Raw genomic sequence first — 25,751 nt, 5'->3', positions numbered from 1 at the left:
AAGAGCCTGTCAGATCTCAATATGTGAGTGGATTGGGTGAAGTTATTTACTAAGCTCATAAGATCTTCATGTTGAAAGGGAAAAAAATTACTCCATTCAGAGTTAGTGGTTTTATGACCTAGAAACTGTATTCTCTATGACGGCACAAGATAAATTAAGTTACCCCTATTCAAGAAACCATTTTCTCTGCAATGACGACCCAAGACACTAAAGAAAGCAAATACACTTTCTAAGGTTGTAGTAAGGTGTTGCCAAAAAATTACTCTTTTGCCTTTGTGTTTGTATTGCATTCTGATAAAATCCTGATCATACAAATCCCATCATGTAAATAGTCCCTTTGTAGTATATTAAGAAAATATCAACCAGCTGTTCAAAGTAGAACTCATAAGGCTCGTTTAAAAATAACCTTAATCTCTTTTCCAGGGTACTTAAGAAAATACATTACAATATCCAATCTACACACTTCTTTTCATTAATATATGTATAACCCTCCATTAAAAAGGACCACAGTCAACTTTATGCCTAACACTTCCCACACCATCCCCAAAATCCAGTATAGCTACAATTCATTTTCTGTACTACAGTGAAGACTAAGAAGAGGGTCTTAACTCTCTCTTTTTTTCTTTTTCAAACACACAAACAAAGCTCTCTTCCACTACACACCCACCTGTACTTTATTTGGTTACAGTCAATAATTTAGAGAGTTTTACTAGCATAGATTTTTATCTTTTTATTACTGCTCAACTTACCAGTGTCTGAAGAACCTAATTTTTCCACTGCTGATGACTCTATTTCTTTTGCATTTTCTTCTTTAATCTCTGAACATTCATTTCGTTTTTCTGGACATTGAGAGGCAACATCCAGCAAAATGCTACCACCAAACATATGAGGCATTTTCTGATATATTTTTAATTTGTTCTGAAGCTCTGAAATCTGCAAATGTTAAAATTCAAAAGTTAGATACCACTTCCCAAGAATGTGAAAACTGTATTAAAATAGCATATTGCCTAACCTCTTTCTGCAATATTTTCAGCTGTTCTGCATGTTTCTGATCTCTCTCTTCAAGATCCCTTATATGATCCTCTTCCTTTTTCATAAATTCTATTTCTCTAGCAGGGGAAAGATACAATTATACTGCAACATTAGAAGGTTTTCAGTTGATAAGGAAACATTAAAATTGGTTATTTATTGAATTAAACTAATTATCCTCGTTACAACATCATTTAAACACTGCAAATGGCCAATACACAACTTTCAGTAACTTTGTCCCCTCAAATACGTGCACTACAAATACAAGGAAAAACAGGGGTTATAACTATAAAGTTTACTCTGGGCTAAAGCTTAAAATGCCATATAAGGTGAGGGACACTTTCCCCTCGCTTAAGATTCTTTAGAAAATTCCATTTGGCTATTTTACCTGTAAAAAAAAAAATACAAGTAGTGTAAATATGTATGCGTATAAGATGTTGTGTGAATACAGAACCCAAACTATTGGAACTGCTCTATCTTTTTTTTTACATAGTTAAGATGGTGCTGCTGCCAAAGTATTCAATATTCATTCCATAGGTTGTGATAGAGCTCCATAGCTATAAACCAATACCCTGTCAACTTCCTTTTTACGCCTATTTGAGTGAGTTTGTAATAGCCTGCAGTTTAAGCAACAACAAACATTATTCTGTAATTGCCTACTAAAGAAAATGAGAAGGATAAAAGAAAATTGACCCAGAGGGGAGATGAAACACCATACAGTGAAATAAAATGTAGCAATATCACTGTGCTGGAGAAAAGCAAGCAACTAATGAAGAATCTGACTGAAAATAATAGTTGCAGAGCATTTAAACAACATGGGATGGGGTCCAGGTACAGCCAGAGAGAGGTAACAGTGTGCACAATACAGTAAAGAGTAGTGAACCAGAATGTAAGCAGACATATTCTTGTTTATGTTTGAGCTCCAGAGCAAATAAACTTCATAAAACAGGAGAGGGACCTTTCAAGAGATTCTTAAATTGTGTGAAAAGGCACAACGTAAAAGGCGGTAATTCTAGATGTGCGTAGCAGAGGTAAGTATCACAAACTGCACTCAGAGAAGCAGCAAGTGCAGAAACTGGTATAAAGGCATTACGTGCTCACAGCGACTACCCAAAACATACACAAGTGTTTTGTACTATCAGACACTTCTAAGTGGACTTTAGGGATCACTCAAATTACAGTAGTCTACCCTGGAAGGAAAAAAGAAGTTAATTACCATTGCCGTATCTGAATAAGAGCAGACTATTCACAGTCTCTTAAGCAGCTCTGGCTGATATTTAGATACCAAATATATTCTTAAAGAAAATACCAGATTCTGTACCAATATTCTGTTGAGAGGATTATGGAAAGGAAGATAAAGGTTTAACTATATACAACCATTATCAGGAAACATACAGTCAAGGAGAATGCTCATGTTTTCAGCATCAGAATAACTCACTCGGGAAAGTTCTGTAATAAATACTTAATTGATTAATAAATGTCCCATTATTCATTTTTATTTCGCACCTAGGGACATCAAACAGGGAGTATGGCCACGTTATGGTCAGCGCCATGCAACAAAGTTTCTGTTCTAGAAACATCACAGTTAAAAAGAAAGTGGGAAAAAACAGAAAAAGTAACACATGCAACAAGGGTGAGGAAAAAAATATTTAACCTCTTCAACCACCACTACATGCAAAAGAAGTCAAGTTTTTGTGTTCAGGTGCTCTTTGTTATCACAAAGCCAACCCTTTCTGCACTTCAGCATACTACCCCTTTATTTCCCCCATCCCACCAGATGAACTGTTACATCCTCTTGTTGCATAACCACTGGCACCAATTCTTCAGTCTATACTTCATCAGGCTGCAAAGTAAAGGTACATTCACCTTGTAGCTGGGATGTCTAATTCCCAGATCGGGTAGGATGTACACACTAGCTCTGATTGACCTCGTATGCTAAAAACAGCAGTGTAGCCACGGCAGCATAAGCAGCAGCTTGGGCTAGCTGCCTGAGTACATACTAAGAGTCTCACACAGGACTGTACTCAGGCTGCTAGCCTGTGCTGTTTTAGTACACTAGCTTGATCACAGCTGGCATGCGTACAGCTACTTGAGCTGGGAATTACACCTCCCAGCTGCCAGTACAGCCATACACTGAGGCCAGCACTACACTACACTACACACTTAATTCAATATAGCTATGTCACCAGGCTGTGAAAAATCCACACTCCTGAACAACGTAGTTATACCAACCTTAACACTTTGTATAGACAGCACTACATCGGTGGGAGAGCAGAGTTATTAAGCGGACAAGAGAGCTCTCTCCCATCGGCTCTGAGTAACTTCACCAGAAGCGCTGCATTGGTGAAACTGCGCCAATGTAAGTTTATGGTGTAGACTTGCCCTAAGTGTTACCAGTCAATCAGCAACTCTGGATTTCTTCCCACCCTGTGTCCTAACTCCCTCTGCTACTGACTGAGTGAGACAGACTTTCACTTTCATTATCTTAAAAAAAATTCAGGAACAAAACAAATACAATTCTGGAAGTCTGCTAAAGGCCGTTCTCTCAACACGATAGGGTGAATGGTCTGTATTCAAATATTTCAACCTTTACATATCTATATCCTAACTACCTACCAAAATTACATTAAAAAATGTTAAGGTTGCAATGTTAATCACTCAAAAGTTAGGAAGCGTCAGAAATAAGTTTGTCCCTGCAGTCTTAATTGATTCCATGTGCCTATGTAGCATGACGCAATCTTTTATTATATGATCACATACTACCCCTTCTCCAACCCCCAACAACAGGACCTCTGCCTCATTCAATACACGGATGGTGCTCACTACATATTTCTTTTTATCCTTCTTATTTAATGTATAGCCACAGACTTTTTCCACATACCATCCTGACTCAGTGAGCACCGCGTGATACACAGTCAGCACTGAATTTATTTATTTATTCATTTATGTCCTCATGGATTTTTTATGGTAATTATCACCATAGTATCTGAATGCTTCACAATTTATTTTCACACCATTTTGAGAGGTAAGTAGGAACTATTATTCATATTTAACAGATGGGACTGAGGCACAGGTTAAAGACAAAAATTGTTAAAAGTATGTACTATAATTTTGGGTACTCAATTAGTAATAGCTAGGGCCTGATTTTTCTGAGTATTTAACATGTCATAGCCCTTCATATGTTCAAAGCACAGCTCCAATTGAGGGCAGTTGGAGTTGAGTGCTCAGCACTTCTACAAATTAGGCTCCAAGTGTCTCAAGATAGGCACCCAGAAAACAAGGAGCACATAGTTAGTGGCCAGCTGTTGAACATTATGGTTTAAGTGACTTCTCCAGCAACACATAGAAAACACTGTTACAGAGACAGAGAGGGAATTCAATCTTCACATAGTATTCAACTGCCTTAACCGAGACCCTCCTCTCTCTTCCTGAAGGCCTCTGCCTCATTCACTACACATCTTCCAATTTTTGCAAAAAATGAGAAAGAGGTCCTATAAACAACCTCTTTCAATTTAGACCCCTGATTGAATCCACGTGCCTTATCCATTCTATGCACTGAATGAGGAGTACTGAGGGAAACTATGGAACATGCAGTTAAACACTATCAAAATGCATATGCACAAAGGGCTGAATTAAGGTTATTCAGAGAGCCCTCTGGTATTTCTTAACTTTTGAGTATTTGACTTGATAAAATTTAACATTCTTTTAATTTAGGATTTTGCATCCAATTAAAGTTTTTAAAAAAGTGAATTGAAAAAATAAATTCCATCCAGTAGGAGTACATTTATCCCCACATGGATCAATATAAACTCTTTGGGGCAGGAACTGTCTTTTTGTTTTGTGTTTGTACCCCCCAGCATGATGGAGTCCTAGTCCATGACTACAATAATACAAATACACAGATTGAAACTTTCAGAGCCACACAACAGACTTCTACCATTTGAACTAACATAGTAATTGGTAGCAGTGGTAAGTGGTTATCCTCCATGTGGACCACCCATCAGTGGGGAACGACACACACTTTGCCTGTAAAAGTCTCACAACTATTTGCTAGACAGCAAATGAATGCTTGGACTCAGGAATCCTGGCTTCTATAAGGAGTGTCTCTATTGATTAGACATCCCTGGCAATAAGTTCGCTTTCTACCCTGCTCCTGTGTCCCCAATTCTTATCGCCCCAGCTTTTCTCTGTGCCCCATTGCTAGCATCCAGCCCAACCCATCCCCCACTCACAATATGATTCCTCTCCCCTTCCTGCTTATTTCCCTTCTGCCTTTGAATCAGGCTGTTACTGTTTCCTCCTCCACACTGCTGGGACACCAGCAGGGAGAACACTGCAAGAACAAGAGAGAGAGTCAGACTCCCTACTCTCAGATCCAATGGCCGGCACCACAGCAGCCAGGGATAATAACTGAAGGAGAGTCTTGATCAGCCACTGCAGCCCGGGGCTGGAGCATACTCAGTGCACACAGAATGCTTAGAAAATTTTGCTTCCAGCACACAAACAAATCTGTATAGAGTATGTGTTAACAGCAATTTTCAGAGACTTGTAAATTGGCCAAATTTGGATGGATTTTCACAGGCCAACAAGAGGCATCTTTCTGACCCTGAGAAAACCTTCACACTAATTTCTAGTCCGTCTTCCAAAACATGGAGGGTCTACACCTTCTCAACTTGTGACAGGATGCCCACACCTACACACTACTGTAACAATCTTTGTATAAAGATTGGCCTTGTAAAGTATCATTTGAAAACTCATAATTTGCTGGTCAGTATTGTCCTAATATTATTTTATCTAATCCAGTGTGTTTAAACTGAAGTGTCTGGGGAAACTCCATCGGGGAGGCAAGTTGTGTACATATTATTTCTATTAAACAAATAGCCGACTTTATATAAACTTCTTGTACAGGAGAGGGCTGGACAATACAGGACATATATATCTGAAGGAAAAATCTAAAACTTGGGGCGTGATGGGGCCATCCTGCAGTATAACCAAGGCTGGTAAGAGCCAAGGTGTGGCTGCTTGGCTGCAGCACACACAGACATAGCTGGGAGCGATTTGCATACGGGAGGCTATTTGTGAGCAATCCAGACTGGAGGCTACAGCAGGAAAGCATTGTAAAGTGCACCCCATGTTAGAGGGCAGGAGTGATGCGGCTACTCAGTCAGATTTGTACCTTGGTATGTCACACAACTAAACAGCTATAAAAATTGTTAACATTGTTTTGACAATGTGTTTTTTCTTACTCTTGTTCTCAAACAGTTGAACCATTCTGAAACCATATTGAAATCCCCCTACCCCCAAATCAGCCTTTGGCATACCAGTGGCAAGGAAAAATTCTCTGTGAATGGTTAAAGTCTGGAAGAATCAAAAGCAACTGAAAACAGGATCTCATAATGGAAAGTACCAGACAACCTTAATTATAGGTGTTGCTACCAACTCTGCCTATAATATAGGGCACATGAAACCAAGAAAAAGACCACAATTTATAATCTGGTCATGAAATTATTTCATTTTTGTGTACTTACTTCTGTTGATAATCTTTAAGTAATTTCTTGGCCTTGTTGTATTTCTTCTCCAGGGCATCATACTGTTCCTGGGTTTCTTTAAGATGCTCATTTACTGTCTTGCATAAACTTTGTGCCTCTAACCAATAGATCTCCAACTTCTTAATTTTCTCTTTGTTGTCTTCTAAAGTTTGCTGAAGCTGGGATTTACTTGACTCCCATTCCACTTTTTCAGCTTCAGTAGTTTTTAACTTAAAAGGAAAACATTCAGAACAACACTTAAGAACTATATCTTATGCTAAAAGTTAAAAATCGAAACAGCTGCTTAAAACAAGCACAAGTGGATAATAGCTGCTAACTTACTAAATCAATTTTAGCAGTATTTAAAGCAAGACCTTGAATACGTATACCACCTTTCATCCAGTAGTACCTAAAATTCTCCTCCTGATTTCCTTTCTGTCATGTTGGAATGTGAATTTAGCAAGTTAATAAAGAAACTTTCTATAGTTCCAAATATCTGTGTACTTAGTAGTGTATCTGCACACATGGCTGTGGTCCAGTTGTGTAGCTTTCTGTGCTGAGGCTGAAAGAATGCAGCATACCCCATTGTCACATGCATAGGATGCTGATAAATGCTCTTCTCACCACTAACTGGCTGTTCTAGTGACAGCAGTAAATGACCAAAATTCACCAGAACTGATTGTAACCTGCCTCATGGAGCAGAATGAGGTAGAGAAAAGTAGTTGTCCTTTCTCCCCACCCTAAGGCAAATATTTCTGCTCATAGCTTTCTGTCCCCACCTCACTTGACAACATGGAAGGGAGGAGACAAAAATTATCCCTTTCCCACAGCAATCAGAAACAGTAAGATGCTAAGCTAACCCTCAGCCCAAGAGAAGTTATATGGTGTGTCAGCTCACCCAAGAAGCGCTTGTGTATTTCGGGCGGGGGGAGAGGGGGTGTGTGGAAGGGGGGTTGTTTGGAGGGGAATCTCCACCCATATCCCTTCCTATATCATCCCAAAACCTCCTTCCTAGAAATGACCACTGTCCCAAAGTAGCAAATATATCCACTACTCTCTAATTTCTACACAAAAGCATCGAATTTTTATGGCACACCAATACTAAACTGAGGCAAGTTTATATCCAATTAATCCAATCTATTCAATTCAGTAAAGTCTACTTTAAACAATATTATTCAAGCATTTTATCCTGCTACAGCATTTCTTCAATCTGTCACAGAATTCAGGTTTAGAAATTTGTGTCTAGTGTGCCTCAAAGCACATGGTGCCCTAGTCCTAAAACAGACATCTACTGACCTTCATTTTGATTCCAACTTTTTCTCCTCTAAACATGAAGCTTATCATGAACAATGTGAACCTTAAACATTGCAAAACTTTAAAAAAAATAACTTACTCTCTCTTTTAGTTGATTAACTTCAGCCGTTGTTACTGCATGCTTTAATTGTAGCTAGAATGAAATGTAATAGTTGACAAAAAATATACAAAGACATTTGAAAGATTATTTTTTAAGATTATTACTAAATATTTAGGCCCTGATTCTCCTCTCACTTAAGCCAGTTTTACACTAGTGTAAATCCATTAACTTGCTCAATAAAAGTTACCCATAATTTTCACCAGCATAAAGAAAAGAGAACCAGACTCTTATACTTTATATGTTTTTCCAAAATTAATCTCTCAATTTAAGAAGAAAAAGATTATAGGTCTTATGATATCCATATTTGCTATAAAAGTCAAATCATGACCATCTGTATTTGAAAAATTCACAAAATAATTTATGGGAAATATTTTTAAGAAAGCAAGCAAATTAAAATCATATTTGAAATGAACTGAACATGCCAAAAACAGTGAATTTTAGTACTAGGGAAGTAGTAAATACAGTGAAGTGAAAATTCAGTAGTGCTGGGTCTTTTTACTTCACGTTCGTGAAGAATATCATCATGAAGTATTTTTATATTAAACCGTATGTTTAAGGAGCAAGACTTCGGTATCAAGATACTTCAGTAAATTACAGGGGTTACATAAAGGCTTCATTTAAATCAAGTACACAGGCAATTACAATGTCTTAAGAAATCTGCTATTAAGTATGCACACACAAGGGCAATAGCAAATTTGTTGCAGACAACCACAAGCTCTTAAATCTCACCTTAGATATGTGACTTAGAAGACACAAATGTCTTGGAGGCACAGAATACCAAAAGTATGTTGAAACAAGTGAAATAATGAGTCTGATCACTTGATTTATATTTAATTAATTATTAATAGAGAATGGATTTCCATATAGAGTCAGTTTCCATCATATCCCCAAGTGTATAAGGTATTTATGCATGGAGATCCCATAATGATCTGTCAGTTTCTCACCATGCTTCCCCCAACCTATAAAATTAGAAGTGGTCTCCAGTGATCTGGAATCCAAACTCCCTCAGTACTACCCAGAAAAATCAGCTTCACAAAGCCTCTAGAAGTCCAATCCTCATTAGAAAGAATTTGAGGGAGAAGCATCCACTGCAGCCACCATGGGGTGGAAGAGCTCTTATGCAGAGCATGTTTTTCCCAAAAAGCAGTCTGCAAAAATCCACTTCACTCATACTTGTTTACAAAACAGCGGGTTGATCGGATTATTTGCAAGGCCTACATTTCAGAAACATTAAACAAAAATTGAGGATATAGGAATAATACTCCTACATTTGCCTGATATACTCTTTCAGGAACTCTCACACTACACTGATGGGGTAGGCAGAAAAATCAAGCCAAAGAAGATGGTTACTCCTATGTCTGGAATATGTAAAAATAAGTATTAGTTTGAGTTAATTAAAAAAGTTGATACATTTATTTTGATGGGATTTATTTTCACTTTGATCAGCTAGAGCTGGGACCATGGTGTACTGGGAAGACAGCATAAACAAACCCTATAATTTCTGACAGTCAATGTCCTTTAATCTAATGCTCTGGCAGCTTTTTTTTAAGTTTCTGAAACACTTATTTTGAATTTTATGTACATCAAAATCCCCAAATTTGAAAGATCATTTATAATAGGCCTTATTTGTCAGAGGAAAAATAGAATACGATGAGACAGGGCACAAAGGAGATTAATACCAGTTTTAGAAGACCCAGATGCTCTAGAGCATAAACATATAAGACTTATAAGGAACTTAAGTAATGTTATAGTACCTCTTTAAATTTAAGGAGAAACTGTGCTGAATCCATATCCAGTGGTAAATTCATATCTTCATTTTCATTTTCAGGAAGATAAAATACTTCCACAGACTTTCCATGTAAATGTGATTCAAAAGCATTTTCTTCACCATCATCATCATCATCATAATCATCATCCTAACAAGATATAAAAACATTACTGAAGTAAAGCACAGACCCCTCTTTAATGGCAAAAATCTGGTTTTTTTAAACATACAACCTTCAAATAATCCAAAATCATACATTACATCACTCCTTTTGACTAGCAATTGTCCTCTTTCCCTTGTTGGCTGAACAATTTATACTTATTATGTACTGTTATGGTAATCTACAAACATTTCACATAAAAATTCCCCAAACAGAAAGAGTAAGAAACAGCCATCCCAAATGACAGTTGTTTTTTAAAATTAGCTTCTTCTCTTCAGGTTCCCTTGAAGTTTTCTCCCAGAAGACTGTTGTGCTCAGATAGGATACTAGCCTAAGGCCTGGTGGGAGTGGCAGTAAGTGATATTAAGTGGCATTATTATATGGAGTGATATTGCGAAGTTTATATGTTACTATCACCAGTTTTAACGAAGTTGCACCTTTTCACCTTTATCCCCTGGGTGTCTAGTTCAAAAACATTTAGTTCATTTTCTGTAAAATATCTGAAAGTCGTGGTTAAAAATATGGAATTAGTTTATATACAATATAGCTATTATACTGGTAGTTATACCTGTTCTGTATCATCATGGGCATAGTGCTGCTCATACAGGCATCTCTCTTGCTCTAATGTCTCACTGATAAGACGAGCTACTTCACTCTGAGTCCCAGGTTTCTCTCTTCCAATTAGAAACCTATTAGGAAAAAACCAAAACAAATTAAAGGGTAGTACAGGACAAGCTTATGTTCAATATATGATAGCCGGTTACACTGCTGTCCTTGGGGACCACTTACGATACATTTATATAAAAACATTTTACACAATTTGCTGTTTCTTTCCCTTCCTCTCTGTTAATGAATAATTTATTCCAGAGTATTTTTAATTATTATACACACACACACACACACACACACACACATAAAGAACACATACCTCACACTGCCTTTGGTGTTTTTTAGCACAGTGGCTGCAAAAAGCTGAGTTACTCCTACTAGACTTATACCATCAACCTCAACAATCTGATCATTTACTTGGATTCTGCAAGACAAATCATTAAATATTTAGCAATAAATCTGACAGATTTTGGTTTAACAAATTATTTGTACAATGTAGAGTGAATTATTAATTCTATGTGATAAATATTCCTTGAAATTCTGTAGTATTTAATTTAACAATTTGTTGAGCCCCAGAAGGTTAACCGCTTTAAAAAAAAAAAAAAAAGCCGTCTCCTGTCCCTTGACTCCTAAGAAGTTAATCTGTTTTAATTTATATTATATTTGTCTTGATATTTTCAACAATTTACATTCTTACGGGCATTTTGGGTTGTCAGAATTATTCTTGTGGGAATGTGTGGTATATGCAGATATAGTGTTACCATTGATGCTGTAGGCAAACCTAACTTGTGCCGTGTAAAGGTAATAACGGTTTGGGGATCTGAGATATATAGTTACTAAAAAAAAAAACAGGAGAGAAAAATTTGAAACAATCGTATCTTCACATGAACTGATAAATAAAATGTTCCCACCACTGAAGACAACTATATCACAAGATTATTAAATTATATTCTTTTCAGGAGGTACCATATAACAGGCTTCTAGATTAACACATTAGTAGGAAGGTGTCACCATGCTGGGATGGGTAAACCAGAGGTGAAAAAATGGTCTCCTTTTTCACAGACACTGCCAGTAAAATAAGCAGCACAGGTGAAGAAATACCTTGCAAATGCCCTTCCTTAAAACTTACCACTATCTTGGGCAACAGAAAACTCTAGATTTAGTTTTGTTTACTTTGGAGTAGACTTCATAGGTACTTTTACTGATACCTTCACATGTTAAATCACAGGATTGGGGGGTCTGGGGGGAGAGTCCAAAATGAAGTTAATTAAATATTAACTTTCACAACATTACACATAGAAATTAATAAACTGGATTGAACCAATGGTCTATCTAGTCTACTGTGCTCTATCAGCAGCCTGTAACAGATGCTTAAAAAGGAAGGTGCAAGAAACCCTGTTATGGATAAGTATTGAACAATCTCACTTTAAGGGAAGGTTCTTCCTAATCCAGATAATCAGTGACTGGCCTATGCCTGAAATGATTTATTTTTCTGCTTTTTCTTAAAGTAATTGTGCATAAAATGGAAGATAAGGGGTGTGATTTGCAGCAAGCATAAATCAGTCTCACGCCACTGAAGTCAAAAAAATCATGCTGATTTACACCAGCTAATAGATATAACATATTTAGAGAGTTTTTATATTTAATTTGTTATGTCTACTAAAGCTTTTTCATGCTTAGCTGAATACCAAAATGATAGCAACCTGAAAGCTACGGAGACGTCCTTTATTAAAATATACTGTATTGTATTATGTCCTCCTGTACTTTGGAATCTGAATAATTTTTAATAAGATTTGAGAATTTAAATTCAATTAAAATTGCAGTAAATTATCTGATTAAATGTCATAATATTTTGAGAGTGTAACACTCACAGGTTTTTGCATTCTATAAGTCATATCCTGTACATCCAAAAGAAGAGCATTATTACATTACATTATATATATTTTACTGAAGAATTCTTGACTATAAATCATTTTTACAAAATCTCTGGAACTTGGCAAAATAATACAAGCAATTCGAATGAAAACTCACCGTCCATCTCTTTCAGCAGCTCCACCTTCAGTTATTGTTTTTACAAAAATTCCCAGTTTTTCCAGTCCCTGATCTGCACCAACACCCATTCCAATAATACTAATGCCTAGGCCACTGTCACCTATGGAACACAAAAATTCTAACATTAGCCACAATACATTTTAAACAGCAATTTTCATAAATTATTATAGTCACCAATGATAACGCGTGTGTGCTATTCCTGGTCTTCATTTAACATGCTCACTGGCTTGCTGTCTCTCCCCCCTTAGTAATATTTGCAACATAAAAATAGCTCAGACTGGCTGTTCCCAGTAAGATTACAACCCAACAGACTAATACAAAATTATACTTAATTAAAATGATTCAGAACAGCAAAAGCATCTACATCTCCCATTATAAAAGTCTGGGTGTGGTGTGGAAAGAGGTTAATGTTACTGAATATCTATTCTATCTAGGTCCCCTCACCGTAGTATCTGATCACTTTGGATTGAATTCTAAAATTTTAGGGATTTGAGCTATTAATGATTCCATTTTACAAAGACTTATGTACTTTATGCATTATGGGCCAAATCCTCAGGCTGGTGTAAATTGGACTCTAACTGAGCTACAATAATTTACGTAAGTACCGAATTCAGTGAAACTATTCTGGTGTAAAGCAAAGCATGTCAGCAAGTCTTTGTAGGATCAAGGGCTAAATGTGATAGAAATCTATTTTAAAATGACTTCAGCCTGTATAAGCGAAATCACTTTCACAAGCAATTATTTGACTTGCACCTTTTTCAATTTCCACAGGAAACACTTCCATTTTTTCCACCCTCTTCTCTAATTCATACTCTGCTGATGCTGCCACAGGGTCAACCTCTTCGTTACGTCTATCATAATCTTCATTTGAGTAAGTACTGAAAACCTTAAAAAGATTAGAGATCTTATTTTAGTGCAGTTTTGACTCAAACAGAAATATCAAAAAGAAAACCAATCTGTAAATTAAGATGGTAACCTAAATATTTCATTTTCTACACAACCACTCAACTTATTTGAGCAATAATAATGCTGCTGTAGGACTTCGTTGTCAAATCACATATACCAGGATAATATTTTAGAAGTGTCAAGCCAAATACTTTAACATCTTTTTACTTGGATATGGAACAAATATGCACGAGAAGTCACTGAGGCACACTTTTCTCTCCTCTTAGATAAATAGGGAATGCTATTATAGAGCCTTTATAAAGACAGCTATAAAAAAATAGAACATAATCTGCCAATCACTTTGGGCTACAAAGAGATGCAGTTTGATTTCGCAAGAGATTCAAACTGTCTCCCAGAAAAAGGAAATACCATGTTACATACATTACTATATTTAGTAATCACTGCCGCTGAATGTTTGTTAAAAATAAAGTGATAATAATAAACACTAATGAATAACCAGCACTAAGATGGCTGACCAGAAAAGAGAAGGAATGAATACTATATTGACAATGAATTTATTCACAGTGAACGAAAATGCTCATGTTTAAATGTATAGTTTTATGCTGAAAGGAAAAAAACAAGGTATAAGATAGTATATTCTCTTTGTTTCTACACTGACGTGAAATACCAGTTTTATCTGGTTAATTCTTTTACATGGTTTGACAATGCCAATGTGGACTCTGGAAATTTGTGTCTGTGATAAACAAGCAGCACCACAATTGGGAATTAAGAGTTTGGTGCTATGCTTTCTAGATGATGACTTCCAAAGCTGACAAAGTTAACCTACACTTAGGCTTGGCAGAATTTCCTCCTCCCTCCCCGATTTTGACAATTAATATCAATTTTTTTAAATCGGTTTTCTATTTTTAACAATTTTAACTTTTACAACTGCAAGAAATTAGGTGAGATAGGATTGGGGTTAAGGCAGCACCGACACGAGATGCCAGGGGTTCCCAGCCCTGATGGCTGGGCTGCGAGGGCATGCTGCACAACTGAAGGGCTCAAGATACCCAGGCACAAGGTGAGGGGGAGACTGTGGTCCTGGCCAAGTGGAGCAGAGATCTAAGGCTAGGGCTGCAAAGGAGAGGACAAGCCACTGGCAGCAGGGGAGGCCACCCCACTGCTGAAACAGCTCCTGCCTGGGGACGGCTCCCACACTTCTGGCTGGTGAGTGAGGCCATGACAGCGGAGCTGCAGAGGGCTCCATGCATAGCTGTGGGGCTTGTGCCACTCAATCCTTGCAGGCCCAAAGTGTGGGGAAGGCTGCAGTCTTAGCAAGGCAGAGCCAAGCCAGGAGCACAAAGAGGACGACAAGCCTCTGGCTGCGGCAGAAGTCACTGCTGCTGAATGGCTCTTGCCAAAATTGGTAAACCAGGTCTGTTTAAACAAATTGTGTTTTAATTCAGCCAAATGCAAAGCTATACATCTAGGAACATGGAATGTAGGCCTTACCTACAAAAAGTGAACAGTCTCCTAGAAAAACAATGACTGAAAAGAGTCTAGGGGTCATAGTGATCAACCAACTCAATATGAATTGCCAATGCAGTGCTGTGCCAGAAAGGGCTACTCCGATGCTTGAATGTACAAATGGGGAAGTAGCGAGTAAGACCACAAAGGAGATTTTAACCTTTGTATATGGCATTCTTGAAACCCAATACTGCAATGTCGCTTCCAGTTCTGTTGTCCAGATCTCAAAAAGGATGTTGAAAAATTGGAGAGAGTGCAAAAGAGCAACAAAAGTGAATCAAGGGCTAGAAAAAAAAATCCCTCACAGTGAGAGACTTAAAAAGAGCTCAATCTATTTAATTTATATATTAAGAATGAAAGAGCAAAAGAACAAAAAGAAACTGATGAGTCACTTGATTACAGAGTATAAGTGGTACCTTAAAGGGGAGAAAATACAAGGTACCTAAGAACTCTTTAATATAACAGAGAATGGCTTAAAACCCACCAATGGCTGGAAGCTAAAGCCAAAGGAATTCAAATTAGAAATAAGGCTTTTTTTTTTTTTTTTTTTTTAAACAATGAGAGTGATTAACCATTGGAACAAACTACCAAGGGAAGTGGCGAATTCTCCCTCTCAAAATTGTTAGAGCTAGACTGGATGCCTTTCTGGAAGATAATCTTTAGTCAAACGTAAGTTTTGGGCTCAATGGCCTGCGATATACAGGAGATCAGATGAGATGATCTAATAGTCCTTTCTAGCCTTAACAGTCTACTGATATAAAGAATAATGAAAAAATACAATCTTAATGGTACACAAAGCTATACTGAAAAACTTACTGTTGGCTTTTATAACAACACTATTTTGTTAGATTGTAAACTCTTCTGAGACCATTGCTTATTATGTATTTGCACAGCACCTTGCACAGGGGTGCTGTATATTGATTGATTGGGGGAGCTCTGGACTCTAATCGAATACACTATTATAATTTAAAGATAGACCTACTTGTGACAGTAATCATAAATACAACATTGCTGATAAATAAGGTTAAGAAACTTTACAAGGATTCTCAGCTAATTGGAATTAGTTACAGATTACATGGAGAGTTTCAACATCGCCTTATTTTCTTGTCTTCCCTACTCTGAAGAAAATTTTATACTAGTCCGAGGGGCCCTGAAATCCACCATAATCCAACATAATACCTATACTTTTATTAGTATACTATCAAAAAGTTTGTTCCCTATGACATATAGCTACTACTTTTTTTAGTCTCGCCTCCTAATTAAAGCAGCATCATAGTCTAGGTCAGTGGTTCTCAACCTTTCCAGACTACTTTCATAAGTCTGATTTGTCTTGCATAACCCAAGTTTCACTTCACTTAAAAACTACTTGCTTACAAAATCAGATGTAAAAATACAAGAGTGTCACAGCACACTATTACTGAAAAATTGCTTACTTTCTCATTTTTACCATATAATTATAAAATAAATCAATTGGAATATAAATATGGTACTTACATTTCAGTGTATAGTATATAAAGCAGTATAAACAAGTCATTGTCTAAGAAATTTTAGTTTGTACTGACTTTGCTGGTGCTTTTTATGTAGCCTGTTGTAAAAGTAGGCAAATAGCTAGATAAGCTGATGTGCTCCTTGGAAGACCTCTGCATACCCCCAGTGTTGAGAACCACTGATCTAGGTAAATAATTTCTGCCTCCTGCCAAACAAGACAATTCTCCTTTCCGACATCGCTGCTTTCATAATTTACACTAAAGTTATTTTCTGTTTGTAAAACCTTTATCATTAATCCTTAGTTACCACCGAAACACTGAGAACAAGAGCACTCGTAGGACTGCTCAGAACATCTGTGCCACCTCTTCTCCCAATTATGTGAACCATACTCCATGCTAACCCAATTCTTGATACTACTATTTAAAATCGGCTTTTCCCGCACTATGTTATGCCTCCTCAATGGCTGTTTCAATGGATATACACCCTTTGCCAGACGAGGCAGTAAGCTCTCATCCCACCTACTGTCAGCAGCCACTGTCGCATAGACCAACTCTGGGCTCAGCTTTGTGCCAAAAGCCCCAGGCATCTGATGAAAACACATACTATCACATCCACGGCTGCTTCCGAGGCTGAGGAAGACAAAGCAGCAGGAAGAGACTGCTCATACCAAGGAGTATGATTGGAAGAAAAGGTTCATGGTAGTAGCGAGTAGAAGGTAAAGCAGAGACTAACTGCACATAAGGTTTCTCACATAGTCCATTCACTCAGCAACTCCAGTCCTCCGCCCCTGTATATTGCTTAGTGGCTTTACCAAAACCCTGGAAATTATTTGCTAACTAATTATATCCATTTTGAAAATGACCAATTTCCTAAGATTAGACACAGCCTTGGGCATGCTGACCTTAGTATTTCTTACTTTGTATTCTACTCCTGGTCAAGCAACTGTATGTATCCCCATTCTAAATAAATCCCATTGTACCCGCTTCAGCAAATCCCTTAATCAACTTTAGAGGACTCTCTGAACATAATCTGGAACATTAAACACCTGTTCTTAACTTTATTATTTGTTTTAACACTTTCTTAAAATAAAAAGTTAGGAGGGATTCTATATAGTTCTGACACGAATAAAGGATGCAGTGTATAGTATACAGACAGGTCCCAGGATCAAGTCTAAGGTTGCCCAAAAGCAATCATATGAGGGAATACTAAGAGGACACAAGTCAAAGCATTTGTGAGAAGAATGGACATTCCACTGCCAGAAAATGAAATCTCTCAACTTCAAATGCGGAAGTATTGACACAGCAAGTGTCAGATTAAAGTATTTCTTTCCAGCCCGCTGAGTTAAGATCTCACTGGAAGAGAAGGTCTTCAGTTATGGTTAGAACCAAAACAGGATTTTAAAAAGGCAGGTATGGAAACGTCTAAAATAAAAAAGCCCCTTATAAACAATTAAACATTTAATTGTAGTTTATCTTATATTTCTGAATACATCCCATGCTGGAAAACAATCTAGATGCCTTTAATTTAACAGAGGTTAGGTGGTAAAGTATATTCTATATTAATTCACAACTACTCATACAGTTCAAGAAAGTTAATCTAAATATTTTTAAGAAAAGACTACTTTGAATACTTAATCCTGTATTTTGTTCACTTTTCACTCTGTTCCTAGATATAGAAACTTCAAGAACTTTAAGAAAGCAATAAGATACAAAAAACATTTGAGTATACCACCTACGAATTCTATAACTTAACGATTAATATTTTATTTATCTTTTACATTTAAAAATGCACCTTTCACATAAGAACTGTAAATTAATTCTAAAATCAATTATCTAAACTGAGATTAGTTTTTTTCACTTGGTGGTGTTAATTAAAGGCCACACAAGAAACTCAAACTCACTCAAGTTATCCCTCAGAAAACATTAGATGTTCCTTGATCTAATTTTGGTTGTTGGGTTTAGTGAATGGGTGCTGGGTGGTGGTGGCCTATACTACACTGGAGGTCAGATTAGATGATCTAGAAGTCTCTTCTGGCCTCTCATAGTCATGGAGTGTAACAATCAGTTCAATTCACTAACTTTAAATAATACTTCCTTTGTTTAATCATCTTTAAATGCAAAACAGGTTTTGATTAATGTATTACTTATGTATCCAGCACATTTAAGGTAGTTTTATTTAAGTAATAGATACAAGTTGGTTAAAATTCAGTCCAGACAACAAAGAGGTGGAAACAGATTCTGGTGATGAAGTGGTAGTAGCAAAGGGGCAGCCCTTAAAGGACTTTGGAGGCAGGGTATGTATGTCTTTTCAGGAGCTCACAGGTTTGATTCCTGCTGCAATCCTAGCGAAAATGAGGATTCCAAAAGATAACAGCAGTAGCCCAGAGTGGGTTTTTATCTTTGACAACAAGGGTGCAGTGTTTTAAATGCTGTTTTTGCACATTTTAACTGAATCCCAATTTCCATCCAAATACAGCTTGTCACAAATCACGAATAAAAAAAATAATTTTCCTTCACAAACAGACAACACAGTTTGGTTCCAGAGTTTAAATAGGATCAAGCCAAGTACTAACTCTATACCTGAACCATGCTACAGCACTGCAAACATCTATTGCTGTAGCATTGGTCTGGGAACATGCTTCGAACAGTTTTGTCTAACAGGTTGAAAGCACACAACTATGTTTTAGCCATGTTGGAAACTACGGCAGTCCTCCATTATAGAAAATACAGCATAGACTGGACCCTTTTAAGGTTCCTCAGTTCAAAAGGAGGGAAAGCAAGCCCTAACCAGGTAATAATCAAGACTATAACATAGATCTAATCGTTATCCCTTGAATAGTATCGTCTATTAGAGAAAACTATGCTGAATGATCACCACCACCACTTGCATTTAAAGTGCAGATGGAATAACTCAGGTTTGCTAGATGACCACAGGTGGATAGGGATTTGAAACCCCGAAGAATTTTGCAATGAACTGTTCGAGATGGTCATTCTTGTATACAACTCTATTCAATATTGCTATATTTTGCAATTTGAACTAATAAAATAAGAAATATAAACACCATATTTAAAGTTCTGAAAGGAGCATAATCAAAATGGATTTCCTGCATAGTTAAGAATATATTTAGAAACAAAGAAAATCATCATTAAAGCATACTTTACCTTGATAGGTGCTGTTGAAAACTTGACTTTTCTGTCAGGCTCAGGATCTTCCTCTTCAGACAGCCCAGGAAACTCCTCATAATCACTGTCATAGGTATACTCCTCATCCTCCTCTAATGTTTCTCTACATTCAGGGCCCTGGTTTTCAGACTCTGTATCCCTGTCATCATCAAAACCTGCATTCTCTATTCCAAAGGCACTGACAGAAAATGCAGTTGTCAACTTCTCTCTCTGATTTTCCACCACATGCTCCTCCTCCTCTTCAGTGTCCCCCTCATGGTCTAAATTGTTCAGAACCTGTGTGATAAGAACCTCCTTTGGAGACACCAGCTCTCTTTTGTCTTTCTGATTTGGCTCACTGCATGCTGTAACCTCTTCCAGTTCTCCAAACACATTGTTCCCTTCCTCTTCTCCAGTTTGGTGCCCAAGTGGGTGTTCCCCGTGAAAGACACTATCTTTCTTCAAGATATCTTCTTTATTTTCTGAGGTTTCTTTTTGCACCACAACCAGCTCAGCCCGAACCATCTCTACCTGCAAGACCTGTGGGGGGGCACTGTCCGCTAACCACTTGGCCTCCTTCCCAGATGTGTTGTTCACATACTGCTGGCCCCTCCCAGAAGCCACTTGCTCCCTTTTATGCATTTCTTCAGGTGTCTGGTTCAGCTCACCCCTGCTGCTGCTACCAAGACAAGCAGGCTCTTTGGAACATGGAATCTCCTCTGTGCATCCTTGAATAGCAGCAGGTGGCTCCCTGCTACAAGGGAGCACATAGTCTTGACTTGGGGTGACCTCACTTTTGAAAATTTCTTTGGATTCTTCAGTGTCACTGTCACCCAGAAAACTTTCTAGCCGCCTAGAAATTGGTCCGGCATTCAAGGAGGAAGATCTTGGGCCACTGCTGGGATGTTTCTGCCTGTGCTCATCATTGCCTTGACTTTCAGTTCTTTCCAGGGCCACATGAGGGATCACATCTATATTGAAATTAAAATGATCCACCAAACTGTTGCAGTCAGGAGAGGCTGAACCATGTCTTGTCTTATCTTCACCTCTTTCACATTTGCTGGGAGAATATCTGTCCACCGGGCTCCGCTGCTTTATGTTCCTCTCGAAAAGTTTCCTGGTCTCAGAAAATTTTTCTGCCAAGGCAGCTTTATCCAGATCTCCCTCATCATTGCTACGGATGATTTTGTCAGCAGCAGGAGACACAGGCAGTGAGTCCAGGGGGATGCAGCAGGGGTTGGTATTAAGGTGGTTATTTTTTTGGACACTGCAGAAAGATGGGCTGCTGGGAGAAGGTACAAGATCAGCTGGTACTGCCTTGTTGATGAGCTTGGCCTCAGTGGGGGAGCTGCTCTCACACAGTGGTGTGGAAGAGGAGCCCCCCATCTGCATGAACATGTTTTTGATCTTGTGTACTCTGTTGCCATAGGTGGCAGCTCTCCCTCGGCTGTGTGGGTCATTCCCCACTCCACTGGAGGTGTTTGGCTTCTGCTGGGGGCCCACTTTGTTGGAAGCATTTTCAGGGATGTTTACCCCATCAAAGGAGCATTTGATGGCATGGAAATCAGATGTATAGGCATTTCTATGTGGAGAAGCACTTCTCAAAGTCCTTTCTCCTTTGCCTTCAGTTTTCATCATTGTCAGAAAAAGAAATCCTTCACTCTGGGCAAGGAATAGAGAGGAAAGCCCACGGCACCAACAGCCAATGCCACCCCCACACTGCCTAGATATGATCTTACTGCAGCCTGGAGAGTGTAACACTTGAAAAGCAGCCTCTAGCTGGGTTATTCTTCCAGGCTCACATTGAAATGAGTTATGGGAGAGAGATCAAGACATATCTGGATATATAGGATATTAAATCCACTGCTGATCACTGTATCCAGAAAAACATCTGTAAAGAAAGAATAATTTAATTTACTTGAGACCTCATCAGTGTGGACATGCCTCTGAAACTTGTCAGCCTCCCCAGAGCCTCAAAGGGAATTTTCCACCCTAAGAAAGGGCAAAAAGCTAAGCCCATTGTATCCCCATTCCCTGCAAGAAAAAAGGAGATCCAAGTTCTCTAAATGCCTGTCCGTGAACAATCTGAAGTGAAACCCCAGATTAACACCCAGTGAGTGTGTCACTATCACCATGCCCTCCGGGGGTACCACAGCAGGGGCCCCCACTCAGCCACACACACTCATGTGCGCCTCGCCCTCGGGAGTGCCATGGGCCACGGCCCGTTTCTCCTATGCCTCCCCGTCCCTCCTCCAATGCACGCACACCTCACCATCAGGCGTACCACGGCCCATCCCCTCCACGCCCTCAGGACCGGGCACGGACTCGCCTCCCACGGGTCACACCATGTCCTGAGGGGCGGCCAAAGCCCAACCACGCCGGGGCGCGTCCCACCCACCCCTGCCGGGGGACACGCTGGCTAACCCACCCCGCGCCGGCTCCACTCGGGAGCAGCGGCCAGCCTGGCCCCTCCTGTCCGCCGGCCCCGCGGCGTGGTGTCCCCGGGGCCGCAGCACTCCCGAACTCGCTCCTACGGCGCCCTGGGGCCCGGCCCGGCCGCCCGCTCGCCTTCCCCCTCCCGGCCCGGCCCGGCCCGGCCCACGCAGCCCGGAAGGGGAAAACCACAAGTTTCGGCCCCAAGTTGGAGCGTCCCAGGAGAGCGAGTCCCCCGAGGAGGAACCGCCTCCTGCCGGGCTGGGAGCCCCAGGAGCCGCCGGGACTCGTGGGGCGGGAGCCGGGCTCCCCACAGAGCCGACATTACAGCCGGCCCCTGCTTCTCAGCACCTCACCCCAAACTTTCCAGCCCAGCTGGGGACGGGGGTGCCCGGCTCCCTCCCCTCCGCTCTCCCAGCGGCCGCACGCACAGCGCCATCGTTATCGTTACCCCGCTGCAGCCAGAGCTCTCGTCTTCTCCAGTCCTTTCCCCACCCCCAAACTGCCGCCCGGCCCCGCCCGCCCAACTCACTGGCTGCATCACCCCCGTCCGGCTCACTCTGTCTGCGGCCCCGGCCGGCGGCGGCGGCGCGCCCTCCCAGCGCCCCTCCTTCCCTGTGTGTCGCGCCCCCGCGCTCTCACACAAAGACGAGAGCGACGAGCACGAGCCTATTCCGCTCCTTTTTTTTTTTTTTTTTTTGGGGGGGGGGGAGCTCCTCCTCCGCTGGGATATACCATAGTGGGATAAGGGCTTGGGATGATACCATCTGGGGAGGGGTAGCAGAGCGCTCATGTGTAGATCCCTGTGCTTCCGGGACCGGCACTGCAGCTGCTGCCAGCTGAGATGAGCCTTCGGCGTCGCCCTCAGCTCTACAGTATGGGATCATTCCCTCTGCTCTGTGGTTTCCCCTCCCATAGTAGCAGATATTGGGCCCGCTCCTGAAAGCCAGCAGGCGGCAGATCCAATTTCCGCTGAAGCCAATGGGCCAGCTTCTGAGAGGTGTTGAGCGTCAGTTTCTCTTCAGCGGCCCCGTGGAGCTGCAAGTGATCAGCTGTCTCAGGATTTGCCCCATAATTTCTTTCCTGAGCAGAAGTAAAAACAATTTCAAAAAAGCAAAATTTTAAAATAAAACTTCCCGCTCCTCTCCTTCCTCCAAATATTTCGGTATTTCTGCACTGTAATAACTCTTTTGCAGAGCAGGAAGGGATGGCGTGCCCCAAATGTTTACATGTGAAACACAACAGCTCCAAGTGCAGTCCTGCAAGCTGCTCCCTGTAGATGCAGGAGTCTCCTTGCAGGATCAAGAAAAACACTTTTAAACACCAATAATAATGTTTTACCTAAAAAGAGTCAGTTTGCCTAGAAATCAACACAGTGCTGTCAACTCCTGATGTTTGGGGTTTTTCTTAAAGTCACCCAAAGTCAAGTGATTATGTGAGAATCTTAACTATCATTTAAAAAATAAAAGATTTCTAGACCTGGTTGCAGGGGAAATATTGAACACGCAACCCTAAAGGTTAAAAAATCAGATGGCAAAGAAAAATAAATGCTTTTTTTTTTTTTTTTTTTAAATCCTACCACTTTTGAATAGGCAGGGCTGGCAAAACTGTAAACACCAAAAATCAGAAAAAGTAAATATCATGATCACGAAGCCCCATTCACTTCACCCTATAACTTCAATAGAGTTGGATCAAGCCAGTTTAGAGGAGAGTGGAAGGAATGGAGTGAGAGAGAGTGGAAGGAATGGAGTGGGAGGGTTAGTAGGAAAATGCTTGTAGCAACATTATGCACACAGTTAACTGAGAGCATAGAAACCAAAAAACAGGCTGTTTTGTGTTTGGAATAATATTGTATTATACATGGCTGGTCAGTGTATACCTGTTGCTGATTTCCTTAGAGTGAAATATGCTAACAGTTTTCTCCACTCTCTGGGCAAGATCAAGGCGTGCTATATCTGCACAAGGAAGTAAATGAGCATGTCACCCCTTTGCTCTTCTGTGCAGGACAGGTTATTTATATTGTGGATCACAGTGTAGGAGGAGCAGCAGCCTCTGAGGGGCTGCTACCTTAGACAATAGAAACTGACATTCTGCATAAATAATATTGCATGGATCAAATTCTCTTTTCAAGTATACCCAGACAACACCAGTGACTTCAGCCTGGTTGCCTGGATGTAATTAAAGGGAGAATCTGGCCTATTGTCTGCTTCCTGGAATAACCATTCACATATGACACATATGAAAGCATGACTAAGGAGCCAGAAGAGCCTTTAAAGAATCAAAGAGCACTTGGTAACTGAGACAATAGTGAAAGATTGATAGAGCTGGTCAGAACTCTCAGAATTCTTGTTCTGTGGGAAATTCCAATTCTTTTTTTTTTTTTTTTTTTTTTTTTTTTTTTGTTTTGTTCTGAATTGGAACAAAAATGCAAAATTCCCATGGAATAGGAATTCCAAAAGTTAATTTTGAGAAATCAAAACATTCATTTCAACCTTATCAATAATTATATTAATTATATATTATATTATATTTATTATATTATAGTTCCTGCAAGACATTTTGATTTCATTGAATCATAATTTTCCAGCTCTAAAGATGAGTACTTCTCAGCTGACTTCCCATTGGCTTTAGTGCACTGGTCCCCAAACTGTGGGACGGCCCCCCTATGGGGGCATGGAGGAACATCCGGAGGGGCACAGCAGGACCCAGGCCAGCCTCCATGAGGAGACAGAAATGGAGAACCACCCAGCCCCGATCTGCCCCCAGCTCTGCCCAGCCCCACTCCCGGCCACAGCTTCGGTCCTGGCTCCAGTCCCGGCCCCCCAGCTTGGCCCTGCTCCCAGCTACGGCTTGGCTGCCAGTCCCCGCTCTCAACTACCAGCCCCTGCTCTTGGCCCTGACCCCTGTTCCAGGCCGCAGCTCCACTCCTGGACTCCGCCACGGACCCCAGCCTGGCCGTAACTTTGCTCCAGGCCCACAGGGTGTGGACACATTCTATTACTGGTAAGGTGAAGCGTGAGAGGAAAAGTTTGGGGATCACTTTAGTGGGAATTACAATGCTCAGAATACCTAAGATTTAGTCCTAAAACTATAAAGCAGTTTCTAATTTGTCTTAGTAATAGTTTAGCAACTGTAAAAAATAACACTAATATTTAAACAATATTTATTTAATATTTAAATAGACGTTAAACATCAAAGTTTTCCTTCCAATAATATAGCAAAGTGGAAATTAGTTCACAATCTCCTCCATTGTTTTTACACATTACCAATGTCAAAAAATGATACAGGTTTTCACCATGTGGCTGCCTCTAGCACTAGACTAAGAAAAGCTATTTTTAATTAAACATTTTTACAAATCATTTTACAATTTATGGTGACAAGTGATGTGGTGACTTTGAGACCTTATAGAGTGTGATGTGGAGCCAAATAGTGATGTAGTCCTTTAAGTAAGCAGGGAAGTCTGTTTTGTAATCTCTCTTTCCAGAGGCAGGCTTGGTAAGAATCGTATGTAAATAGGAAAAGGCTTTATTGGCACGTTTGCTGTATATTACTATTAAAACAGATGCTAAGAGGCGAGACACTCGTGCCTCCTGCTAACTAATCACAAAACTCTCATTCCCAACTGCCAGAGAACCTTTTGGTTCCAACATTCTCTCTCTCACATAATCAATGAATAAGCCAAACTAGCCCCTCTTCCACA

The 25,751-nt window shown here is 39.8% G+C and overlaps 1 protein-coding gene across 4 annotated transcripts in view; it reads right to left on the bottom strand.

Annotated features, from left to right (window-relative positions):
• Positions 1 to 22,541, bottom strand: part of LOC137153644 (neurabin-2-like) — a 66,570-nt gene extending 44,029 nt beyond the window's left edge. For 3 of the 4 annotated variants that reach the window (XR_010919862.1, XM_067549232.1, XM_067549234.1), the window contains exons 1-11: positions 22,408 to 22,541; positions 19,619 to 21,509; positions 13,311 to 13,443; positions 12,537 to 12,657; positions 10,825 to 10,929; positions 10,465 to 10,585; positions 9,726 to 9,887; positions 7,951 to 8,004; positions 6,558 to 6,787; positions 1,013 to 1,109; positions 750 to 933 (exon numbers count right to left, since the gene is read on the bottom strand). Coding sequence is in view for 3 of the 4 variants with exons in the window: in XM_067549232.1 (XP_067405333.1) it covers positions 750 to 933; positions 1,013 to 1,109; positions 6,558 to 6,787; positions 7,951 to 8,004; positions 9,726 to 9,887; positions 10,465 to 10,585; positions 10,825 to 10,929; positions 12,537 to 12,657; positions 13,311 to 13,443; positions 19,619 to 21,256 (2,845 nt within the window). In the remaining variant the exon portion in view is untranslated. The remainder of the gene's footprint in view (positions 1 to 749; positions 934 to 1,012; positions 1,110 to 6,557; positions 6,788 to 7,950; positions 8,005 to 9,725; positions 9,888 to 10,464; positions 10,586 to 10,824; positions 10,930 to 12,536; positions 12,658 to 13,310; positions 13,444 to 19,618; positions 21,510 to 22,407) is intronic. The other variant, XM_067549233.1, reaches the window with a different exon arrangement.
• Positions 22,542 to 25,751: the final 3,210 nt, after the last annotated feature.

This window comes from Emydura macquarii, unplaced genomic scaffold (genome assembly GCF_026122565.2).
Source record: "Emydura macquarii macquarii isolate MOO-44397 ecotype Brisbane River unplaced genomic scaffold, CSIRO-AGI_Emac_v2 contig_1253, whole genome shotgun sequence".
In the NCBI taxonomy this organism is placed as follows: domain Eukaryota; kingdom Metazoa; phylum Chordata; order Testudines; family Chelidae; genus Emydura; species Emydura macquarii.
The sequence above is the reverse complement of the archived record's forward strand: the minus strand, read 5'-3'. Positions and strand labels throughout refer to the sequence as shown.